The sequence below is a fragment of the Labrus mixtus genome, chromosome 1 (assembly GCF_963584025.1).
Source record: "Labrus mixtus chromosome 1, fLabMix1.1, whole genome shotgun sequence".
NCBI lineage: Eukaryota > Metazoa > Chordata > Actinopteri > Labriformes > Labridae > Labrus > Labrus mixtus.
The window spans coordinates 2,276,011-2,287,725 of NC_083612.1; the positions used below are offsets into that span (position 1 = coordinate 2,276,011).

General features: G+C 43.5%; 1 protein-coding gene across 1 annotated transcript; it reads right to left on the reverse strand.

Moving 5' to 3' along the window:
• Window positions 1-50: 50 nt before the first annotated feature.
• On the reverse strand, window positions 51-11,244 carry ap3s2 (adaptor related protein complex 3 subunit sigma 2). The gene is made up of 6 exons (XM_061045358.1): window positions 11,041-11,244; window positions 9,634-9,725; window positions 8,429-8,540; window positions 6,872-6,943; window positions 2,347-2,454; window positions 51-914 (listed from the first exon to the last, which is right to left on the reverse strand). The coding sequence occupies exons 1-6, from the start codon at window positions 11,107-11,109 to the stop codon at window positions 789-791; spliced, it is 579 nt and encodes a 192-aa protein (XP_060901341.1). The 5' UTR covers window positions 11,110-11,244; the 3' UTR covers window positions 51-788.
• Window positions 11,245-11,715: the final 471 nt, after the last annotated feature.

An 11,715-nucleotide genomic window follows, 5' to 3' on the forward strand; every position in this document is an offset into this window, starting at 1 on the left:
AGGCTGCTGTGGGCGAGTGGGCGGTGCACAATAAAGCACAGACACAGGCGTTTATATTCTGCTTTCTTTAATACAGGAATGTTTGTAACACAGAGATTCTGCCAATAAGACACACACACACTTTATACAAACACTTAAATATCCATAGAAGAAGAAGTCGTCTTTGCAAGGTCGGCTGTTTCTCTGAACAGATGTTGGCGATATCCTAACTCTCTCAAACTTGGCGTTCACATTCGATGAGCACCCAGGAGAACAATCATGTTACTCACAAATCACGAGGAAGGAAAAATAAAAGTGTGACAAGAGCCGAGCAGAGGAGTCCGATCCCAGAGTGTTTAACCACACACACTCTTGGAAAAAGGAGATGAAGATGTGTTGGAGTGATTACAGACCAACACAGAAGCCAGAGGATTTTATTACAGAGAAGTGTTCTGCGTCAGGCAGCTGGGAGGGGAACGTTTGAGTCAGGAGGACCGGTGAGGGTTTGGAAGAGTTGGCCAGGATATACACAAAAAGTCCAACACAGGTCATTTTTCATCAGGAGACAGTGAAGGGGATCAACACAGAGCGTACAGCAGAAGGTAGACACATGTTTATGTTACTCTAGATGCTAGAATCTAAATGACATTATTCTTTAAATTCTTCATCAGGAGGAAGAGGGAGGTGAAGCTGCTGTGGTTCCATGATACATTTATATAAAAACAGTTTGTTTTTTTGTTTCAGGGTGGAGGTGGAGCTCCATCAGGAGGAGGACATTGGCCCTGCAGAGCTCAGCTGGAGCGCTCGGTTCAGAACGGGGAGAGGCTCGGCACTTTGATATTGATGTCTCCGATGTTGATGTTGCGGGGAATCTCGGGCAGGTTCATGTTCTTGACGGCGGAGACGGCGCGAGCAGGTGCAGCCGACAGACCACCCTGCAGAACGACAAAAAAACAACAACACGCTTTAAAGACGGTTCATGGACATCGTGTGTGATCACTGACATGTCTTTAGGAGGAGAAAAGAGTTCTCACACGCGCACAAAACTTTTTTTTGTCTCCACTGCACAGCTCCTACAGTTCACCTTTTGTACATTTTGTGTTTTTTATATTTTACATTTTTAAATTATATTTTATATATTTTAATATCTTCTTATTCTGTATTATTTAAGTTGTTGCTAGTTCTGTTTTATTTCCTTGTTAATTGTTTAGCACCAATACACCAAGACAAATTCCTTGTATGTGTAAATGTACTTGACAATAAACCCCGATTCTGATTCTGATTCTGATTCTGATTCTCTGACATTCCCGAACTTTTTGGTGCATGTTATGTTTAAACACAAACAGACTTTTCCCGACAGCATCCTGGAGCGGGTACATTTAGGAAAATTCACAATTGGGTGGGAGTGATGATGCCATCTAAAAAGTTTTTTTTTGTTTACCTCGTTGGTACTGAATACGTCCAATATTAAGTAGCATTGATGTAAAGCAGAACGCTGTCATCATAGTTTTGGACTCCCAACAATGGCGGCGCCATATTGGAAATGCCACCTCAACCTAACTTTCCATCAATCTAGAAAAAGGCGTAGAGACGGAGCTGCAGTGCGCCGGTAACCGCTGTAATGTATGTAATGTATGCATTGCTCTAAGGCCCGCCCACGTGTCCACCTAGCGTTTTTTTCCTAAGCGCCAGCGTTTTTTTTTTTAGTTGTTTTCAATGAGGAGAGAGCAAGCACAGCATCTTTTTTTATTCTTTGTTTTGCGTTGAACATCATCTAACTTTTCAGAAAGGCGCTGTTGACATCACCGGCGCTCTTTTCAAAATGTCTGATATTCCCCGTAGTTTTGCCGCCTACAGATCGCGTCTTGTCTCCTCGTCCTCCTCGCTCCGTGTCTGATCGGGAAATAAGCGATCTCAAATATCACACATGCAGTAGAAAGTAACGGAGCAGTGACGGAACAGCGGCCGTTATCAACAGACTGTTGTCATGGAGACAGGACGGACGTGCAGAGCTTTTTAAAAAACCTCTAAAGAAATCAGGAGCAGATAATCAGCTGTTTATTCATTCTATGTAACGAGCTTTAAACGTGTTTCTCTCCTCTGCTTTAAGGCGGGACCTCATCGGGCCTCCTTGGTCTCGGGGGGGCGATTGAGGAACTGAAGTTTTCTGCACTTCCTCACTGTCTTCATTTTTCATCACTATGGTTACAGCGTGATAAAAACATAAAGCTGAAGGACAGGGAAGTGAAAATACAGCGTACAGTTATCAGCTGTATGTAGACTTCCCCTTAACAACCTGAAGAACTGAACCCATGTTACCCCTAAACAAACATCAGCACGGTCCATAAGAGAGGCTCACAGACTCACCTCTGACTTCTCCATGCGGGTCTGCAGCTCCACCTGGGCCACGATTTCGTTCATGTTGGTCTCCAGCACCATCCCGCCCATCACCACCTCCTGCAGGATGTAATGGACCTGCAGACAGAAGCAGAGGAGGGTGAGATATCTTTAATAATTGTTTACTATCCTCATCGCTCTTTAAAGTGATGGACCTTTATTTAACCAGGTAAATAACCCATTGAGATCAGGATCTCTTTCAGGAGGGTGACCTGGCCAAGAGGGCAGCAGCACACGTCATCAAAAACATGACATGATAAAAGAGACAAACAATAAGTTAGGAGAGAACAACAATTTACAACGTGCAGATTGATTTACAGATAAAGTGCAGAATCTTGATCACAGATTACAGAAACACATCAGGCTCTGTCCAACTGTCTCACGTATTTTATCTTTTAAGATCGAGCCAAAGGCTTCAAGCGAAATGAGATCCGCCATTTTCAAGTCATTTTGGAGAAAGTTCCATGCGGAGGGAGCAGCAAAACTAAACGCTCTTTTCCTGAGCTCCGTGCAGACACGAGGCACAGACAGTTTAAAGACATCACAGGAACGCAAGGCGTAGTGGCTTCTGGTTCTTTGAAGGTCTGAACATAAACAAGAAGGCACCAAACCAAGAAGAGCTTAATAAATAAACTTCAGACAGTGTATACCTGCGCACCTTCAAAGATGGCCAATCAGATTGAGTGTACAGGTCACAGTGATGAGTGAAGCGTCTACAACCAGTCAAAAATCTCAACGCACAGTGACACACGGTGTCCATGACTGTAAACATTTGGCCGAGGCGCCCATATACAGTACATCTCCATGACTGAAGGGGGCTTCTCGAGGTGTTACCCCTGGAGACAGTCATCAGGTTATGGACCAATACAAAGAAAGCTCACTAACACAAAACGAGGCTCTGCAGCAGACAGCATGTCTCCAGACAACAGGCTCAGATCTCTCACAGCTGGTGAGTTAAGTTTAGATTTTTGGGTGTTTTCCACAGTAGTTCGGGTTTTACTGTCCTTCATATATCTTAACATGTCATTAGTAGAGCAACCTTTCCCAAACTTCAGACTGCCGCGGCCCGCTTTGAAATACTAATTTACTCCAGGGCTCATTCTAAAAAATGTTTATGACTACACATTTAACTTTCAGTAAGGGTTAAATGATTGGACATGACAACATGATATTATGGAGAGATAGACACAAAAGTTTACTAAACATTATGTCCATGAATAGTCATGACACGCCTTACTAATCACTTAAAGTGCTGACTCATGGTGAATCATCATTATTGTGATATTTATTTTATTTCTAAAATTGGTGGAGGACTTGTCGCGGCCCACCTGTAGTACCCACACGGCCCACCAGGGGGCCGCGGCCCACACTTTGGGAAGCACTGTAGTCGAGGATTGCCAGAAGGTTAAAGCCCACCGCCCCATCAGAAATAAGACCGCTACTGTCTGGTCCGTGTCACCTGAGAGGACTGAACATTAAAAACTGGATTACACAAAAACCCCACAAAGGCAGAGTCCCAAACACAACCAGATGTTTGAGGCTGTAGACAGTTTGTTCATTTACAATCCCTCCTCCGCTCCTCTGTGTTTGTTTCTAAAAAAAAACTGATCCAAGCGGGATGAAGCAGGTACAGAATCTAATGTTGGAGGGATTTGTCATGTCTGTGAAACATCTCCAGCACACAGTTTCAATTTCCCTTTCAAGTTCAGATTTCAGGATTTCCTGCGGGCAGGAAATGTTTCTAGAAAAATGAGAGCATCTTCTGTTGGAGGCCTGTAGCGACGTTACAGATGACAGAGTGGAAACGTGGAGAGCTGCACACGTTCCAGCACGTTCAGAAAGCTGTATTCTGATGTTTTATCTGTGCAAACACTTCTACTGTATCAGTGATATCTCTAACACATCACACGAGGCATTCAGAGTCTGCCCTTGTGCAGGACAGACGAGTACTGAGTTTCAGATGCCTGCAGGAGTGTGGAAACACTTCCACAGGTCAGTGCTGCCCAGCCAGGAGAGAGTCTACGAGAAACCTTCCAAAGTCTCGTCTTGGCACATTCCTCAGGCCAAACCCCACCGCACCACATGATGTCAATTTCCTGCTGGGAAAATTCAATCAAGATGGCCGTGGATGTGTCTGATTAGTTTCCAGCAACACTTCTCGTCCAGCTCCAGAGAGAGAGAGAAAAGGGAGGCCTCGCTGTAGCCGCAACAATCGAAGGAGCCAGCACAGAAACTAAAGGCCGTTTTACTTTTACTATCTGTGATGTTTGAAATTAGAAACCTCGAACATTGATGTGTTTTTATACTTTTCTTAGAAAGATTCCTGTTTCACAACATGACTCCCACAGGCAGAGGACGATCTCTCCCATTGGAGGAGGAAGAAGGAGGAGGAGGGGGAGGGGGGAGGAGGAAGATGATGAGGGGGAGGGGGGGAGGGGGAGGAGAAAGAGGAGGAGGAGGAGGAAGAGGAGGAGGGGGAGGAGGAGGAGGGGGGAGGAGGAAGAGGAGGAAGATGAGGAGGAGGAGGAGAAAGAGGAGGAGGGGGAGGAGGAAGAGGAGGAAGATGAGGAGGAGGAGGAGGAGGAGGAGGAGGAGAAAGAGGAGGAGGGGGAGGGGGGGAGGGGGGCGGAGGAAGATGATGAGGGGGAGGGGGGGAGGAGGAAGATGATGAGGGGGAGGGGGAGGAGAAAGAGGAGGAGGAAGAGGAGGAGGGGAGGAGGGGGAGGAGGATGAGGGGGAGTATCAGGGCTGCAGAATCATTCAGACTCTACATGTGATCAGCGATCAGTCACAGTTTGATACACTCTCTGTGCAGATGTTCCTGAACAGCAGCTGGCTGTATGATCGAGCTGCTCAGAACATGCTCACAATAAACACATGGAAAGAGTCTGAAATAATCACAGGAAAAAGAGGAACTATTGAGGCGGAGTGACGTGTTGCAAACACAGGTTGTGTAAAAATATTGGAGCAGATAAGAACAGAAACTGTTAACCCTCAAACACCTGCACAAAACTCCTGATAACGTCCTGAAGTTTATCACGCTGAGCGTCATGTGTGAACACAAACAGCTGAATGTTTCTCTCTTCACCCGGAGTTTCTCCTCCAGCCTCCTCGTATTTATTCTGCAGAAAGTCAGTGTGCTGACTCCTGAAATGATCTAAATATTTTCAGGAGTGCATGTGTGAAAACAGCTTGTGAGTTCTACCTGATCTGCACACTTTTATATTCTTTAATTTCAGTGTATTTCATTTTGTTATTGAAGTATTGAACAGGTAAGAACACCTTGTTCATGTTTTACATTTCTCTTCACAGCTCATTCACCCTCATCTTAAATCCTCATCACATGTGCAAGTTAAAGCTGAGCTTATCCAGACGTTACCCAGAGGAGCTGAATGTGAGAAGCCAAACGTCTCAATCACTTCAACCTGACACGAAACGGTCTGAACTCTGCCGGCCTCACAGGACAACTCGTCAGTGATGTCGATGTGTGAATAAATCATGGAATGATAAGGTTGTTGACGTTACACCAAGGCTTGAGACCGTGATGTTTTTAAAACAGTACGGTCTCCATTATTTTAACCATCTGTAGTATCCAAGAGTACAGAAACTTTAAAAAGAACTTGTCCCTGCAGGGGGCGCTGGAGTCCCATCGATGGCGGTCTCCATGCTGGAAATGCTGTCTCAGTCTAACTTTCAGTCAACCTAACGACAGGCTGAGAGCTGGAGCTGAGGCGGGTTTTAAACCTCCTGACAAACCGTTACACCGCGCCCACCTGTCAATCAGGTCAGCTACACGCCTTATTGTGAATAACTCTTATCCTTCATCAAATCAAAACTGATGAGTCATCAAAACATTCACCCCCCATACAGTGTGTGTCCATCGAGACATGAGCTAATCACACCTATTTGGTTTTTTGAACCAGGCTGTAAACATGTTAATCTCTGCTGTAAAAACAGGCTTTTTAGAATGGGTGTGTATGTGACTTCCTGTGCTTCTGCAGCCAGCCTCTAGTGGACACTCCAGGAACTGCAGGATTTTACACTTCAGCATCAGCTTCATTTATCAACACCGGAGTTTGCTGCTTGATTTTATCTCCAGTTTCCATCAGATTCATAAACACCAGGGTTCATGTTTCGTTTTTTCTTAACGGGTCACCACTGTTTACATCATTGTGAACAAGCTGCAAAATCTCTTCAAACGTACTTTGTGACTCCACAAACTCTTCCTTGTAACGTTAATGTCTATAATCGGGAGGCAAGCAGCGAAGTAGGATGTTTAACGTTATTTTGTTCGTAAACAAGGGTCACTAAAATCAGCTTCTGCCGACGTATCACCAATTAAATCAACACTAGCAAACTTTCTACTCCACCCACAAAGTGCGTCATCCCTGTGTATGAACGTTGTACATATGTGGTCAAACCGTGCTGCAGTGCCATGTAACCTCTGAGCTCGCCGCTGCAGCAGAAACACTCAAAGGTCAGAGTTCACACTCACCTTGTCCATGTGGAAGATGAGGTCCAGCTCACAGACGTTTTCAAAGCATTTATCCAGAGTTTCCACAAACACCTGCAGAGAAGAGGACGTCGAGAGTCATATCAATGTCTTCATCATATCAATGTCTTCATCATATCAATGTCTTCATCATATCAATGTCTTCATCATATCAATGTCTTCATCATTCAAGAGGACATATCATCCCCCTCCTCCACCTTTTCAAACAGTCTGTGGTCTAAATGAAACATCTGTGCTGTGCTTTGTTCAAAATATAACATGAATCAAGCACCAGAGGAAGTTTGTGACCCTGTATAAACCAGCTCTCTCAGAACGCTCCGTTTTGGTGTGTGTGTCTCTTTAAATGTAATGACCCCCCCCCGCGAGTTTCCCCAGTAGACATCACTCCTTCACTAGCGAGAATAAAAATGGCAGACCTGCTCAAAAGTTTTGCTTCCACTCTGCCAGACGTCCTTAACATAAGCCATTTTGTTTTTCTGTTTTTTTGTTTAGGAGACGAGAGAAGGAACTTTACTTTGTTTTCCATGTTAGAAAAGGTTTTGGCTTCTGTAGTCAACTTGTGTTTGTAGTTTTGGGAGCCGCTCCGCTACGTTCAACCTGAAGTGCTGCTGCCGTTCTTCGGAGTGTGACATCATCATGCCGCGTCTGTGTTCCCCTCGACCCGGGACATAACGACTGGCTGTGAAGAGCCGGATGAGTCACTCTGTATTGATGTCACACATTTATGGAGCACTTGATGTTGTTTTTAATGGAAGTGTAATGTGTCGTGTGTTTCTCCCCACATGGGAAGGTGCTCTGATAAGACAGAACATAACGGTCTCTGACATCAGGGTTTCCCCACTCACATGTTTACGACGTCTTATCTTATCATGAACCATTTCCATGAGATCAGTTGAGATGAGTTCCATTTCCTACCAGCAGCAGCATGAAAAGCAACCAGAGTGCTTTTTAAAACCAACCCAACACAGATATAATAATGGGAGGGGCTTATTTATTATCTCAAGGGGGGAACTAAGGTGTCTTCTATTCAACAGCTTGGACAGCTGAATGAATACAGAGAGGAACAAAGTCGAGTCCCACCAATGAGAGCTCACGCTGTACAACCATCAACAGATCTGTAAATTTCAGTTTTCTCATCTAGGCTCAAATACACACACCGGCAAAAATTGCACGATTAATGATGCCTGATAGTGCTGAAATTTAGACACACTTCAAAATCAGTCGTACGACTCAAAACACGAGGACTAAATCATGCTGAAATCGTACAGTGTACACTTGTCTTCAGGATTAGTCCCTCATTTGGAGTTTTGACGCTGCTGGTGGAGACCTGTCTAATATTTATAACACTATAAAGTAGTGATTCTTCATATATGGTGGTTAGGTTGTTATCCTGGAGAGACCAATCCTGTCTGTTTAATCATAGGAAGAAGGTGATCATGACTCAGAACAACTTTGTGTTGATAGAAAAGCCTCTACAACAGAAAAGAGTTAATGGAGTCTGTATGTCTGTAAATTTCTTAAACAAAACTGGAAGCTGACCTGGATCAGGTCCAGGATGCCGAGCTCACTCTCCGACGAGTCCACACAGAAGACGAAGTAGAGGGTCGCGTAGTGTCGGTAGATCAGCTTGTAGTCCGAGCCACCGATGAGACTGAAACAAGATTAAAAAAAATCTATATTTTACTGAGCAGTTAGGACCCGCTTTGTGAGGGGGTGAACTGAACTCTGTCAGGGAAATGACTGTCTGACTGACAGGTGATTCAGAATGTAAATGAACTGACTGAAGAATAGAAAAGAGGAGACTGAGGGACGGTAAGGTCTGTTTTGGGGGTTTGGCTCCATCTAGTGGTCGTAGTCATGTTACTACATCTGCCAGCAGCTGCTCATGAGAAACTCATTTTTGCTGCAGAGTGACGTCTGCCTTCAGTGGTAAAAAAATAAATAAAAATAGGAGAAAAAAGTGGAGCCAAAGACCAATTATTTAATCTGTCTATTTAAAAAAAATAAAAAGACATCTGGGAGACATTTAAGACATGAACATGTTCTATAATCTGGACTGTAGACATTGTAATCAGCTTTCCTGTGTTGTCAAATAAAGAAAAGACACATCAGAAAGAATTTAACTAATGTCAGTATATCACTCATCATCAACAAACACATCTACATTTCTTAAAGGTGACATATCCTCCTCCTCTTCTTCACATGTTTTAAGTCTCAGAGCTCCTTAAAACATGTGTGTGAAGTTTCTTGTTCTAAATCCACTCTGATCCTGTATTTGATCATGTCTATAAACCCCTCTATTTCAGCCCTGCTCAGAACAGGCTGTTTCTGTGTCTGTACCTTTAAATATGTAAATGAGCTGTGTCTGACCACACCCCCTCTCTGGAAGGGCTCGGGTGGACTCGGTGCTTTCTTGCTCCATGTCCTATTGTTTACGGTGAGAAGGCAGACTCAGAGGTTCAGAACAAACACTTAGCTGTGGGAGTGTCACCCACCTGGGGGAGGGGCTACTGTCCTTTGTGATGTCATGAAGGGAAAATCTCCAAACGGCCTGTTTGAGCACACATTTTCTGAAAAGTGGAGCAGGCAGAAGGAGAGGATGGACTTTTCTCATCATTTGAGGGTGTGTAGACAGACTATGGACACCTGTTTATTTTACAGAATCTGTCACCTTTAATTCTCACATATCGTACAAACAGTTTTTGGTTTGTCAACATGAGACGTCAGAAAACACCTCTACTTGCCTCCCACCCTCCAAGAAGTTGCAAACGTTGTCGTCTCTTTTGGATACCAAATGGAAAGTCTCCCGAATAATTTGCTGCTGCATGTCCTCCGCCTGCAACGACACAAGTTTCACAGTCTGCTCAGTCATCGGCTCAACAATCCCACTCTGCAGGATTCTTTCTAAAATGTGAATCAGGATTTGTTTCCCTGAGTCCTGAGATCAAGACTCTCTCACACAATTCTTCTTTTTTCAACAGAAACATTTATCGGCTCAATACAAACATGTGGTGTCGAAGGTTTTCAACAGACATAACCTTTAGTGAAGTGCTGGACTTAAACTAAGAAGGTCTCTTATGAACACATGGTCTCTTCCCTCTGTGTATGTTAGAACAGGAAGTGAACAGCTTGAAGGCTGTAGAGTTGTAGGCAGAATCAGAGGATCGTCTCCAACCTGATTCAGGACTTAAATGTGTGTTTTGCTTTACGCTGTAAGTGTGACTGATGAAGCAACGGGGACGATCGTGAAGCAAATAAGAGAAAGGGAAATACGAGCAAGAGAATCTCCATCGTTTAGAAATGTGCTGGCGTGTATGAATGAATCGAGATCGTCATAACGATTCATCGTGCAGCCCGACTCGACAGGCGACCTTTAAACATGTAGAGCGCTGCTCAGTGTTTTCAGTTGAAGCCAGGATAGAAAGTTTGAAGAAAAACTACGGATGCATCGTTTGAACTTCTGTATCTTTAGACTATCACAGCCCATCACTAAATAATATTATGGTATGTACCAATGTGTGTGTGTGTCTCACTCTGTGTGTGTGTGTGTGTGTGTCTCACTCTGTGTGTGTGTGTATGTGTGTATATGTGTGTCTGTGTGTGTCTGTGTGTGTGTGTGTGTGTGTGTGTCTGTGTGTCTGTGTGTGTTTATGTGTGTGTGTGTCTGTGTTGTCGTTGTAATGTAATAAATGATGTGTTACGGTGTACAACGGTGTTACGGTGTAAGTGGTGACCGTGTTAACTGATGACCTTCATTAAAATATCTTCTGAAAACGTGAAGTGTTCCCGGAAATGGCTGTTTGTTTAAATTTACTTTACTAATCTGATGAGTATATTCAACATTAAAACATTAAACTAAGGCTTCGTCTTTAACAGCTAACCCTAACCCTAAGACAACCACAGACGCAGTCACCAGTTAGCACGGTCACTCGTTACACCGTAACACCTGCTGTTATCTCCTCACGCCGGTAAACGGTATTTAACAGCTGTTCTGTTTTTATTCTCCCAGACAGTCGAAACAAGAACACATTGATGAAGATGTCTGAAACATTAATAGTGACTGACAGAAAGTAATAAAGTATTTATAGCTGTTTAAATGAGAGTAACGGCTAATGCTAATGTTTTGAACTGCACAAAAATGAAATACTTACAAAATACTGATAGAATCTGATCAGCCGCGGCTTCCCGTGGTTGTTAAATATCAAGATAGCTTTAATCATGGTTCTTCTTTAGAGTTCTTAAAACACGATATGAATTTAATCTTTTAATGAGTGAAGATTTTGTTAGCTAGGATGCTAGCTAACGATCTCGGCTACTAAATCGGCTACTTCCGGTTGTGTCTTCTTCTTCTCCTCGTTTTTTGGCGACTCGCAAACCAACGTTTAGGTGTATATCGCCACCCACTGCACTGGAGTGAACAAAATCAGGTAACATATAAATATTATGGCTGTTAGCATTAAGTAATTAATCATAATTAATTAAAGTCCGGATTTAACACACCATTTGTAATAAATGGGATTAATCGAGTGCTGTTTTGTCCCTTTAGGCGCACCGTAGATAAGCCTCTGACTTTGTTTGAGTTGAGAGGGGATAGAGGGAGATGCAGAGAACAAGAGAGAGCTGGAGCAACAAAGAGGGAGATAAATAAAGGTTTGAACACAAGCCTTCATCAGAACCAGAAATACTTCATTCATTCCTGAGAGAGATTTAAGTTTGCTGTCGATATCTGCTGTGTAGCGTTTATGAGAGGTCATTAAAGTTATGAAACATCAATTTAAAAAAGTACAGAAATTAAAAAAACAGTTTAGAGGTTTTTGTTGGATACG

Excerpts from the sequence above, each read along its gene's own strand:
- ap3s2 (XM_061045358.1), bottom strand. The coding sequence starts at position 11,109 with ATGATTAAAGCTATCTTGATATTTAACAACCACGGGAAGCCGCGGCTG. Across the intron at positions 8,541-9,633 it reads AACTTCTTGGAGGGTGGGAG|TCTCATCGGTGGCTCGGACT; the intron begins GCAAGTAGAGGT and ends ATCTTGTTTCAG. Across the intron at positions 915-2,346 it reads CCCGCATGGAGAAGTCAGAG|GGTGGTCTGTCGGCTGCACC; the intron begins GTGAGTCTGTGA and ends GTCGTTCTGCAG.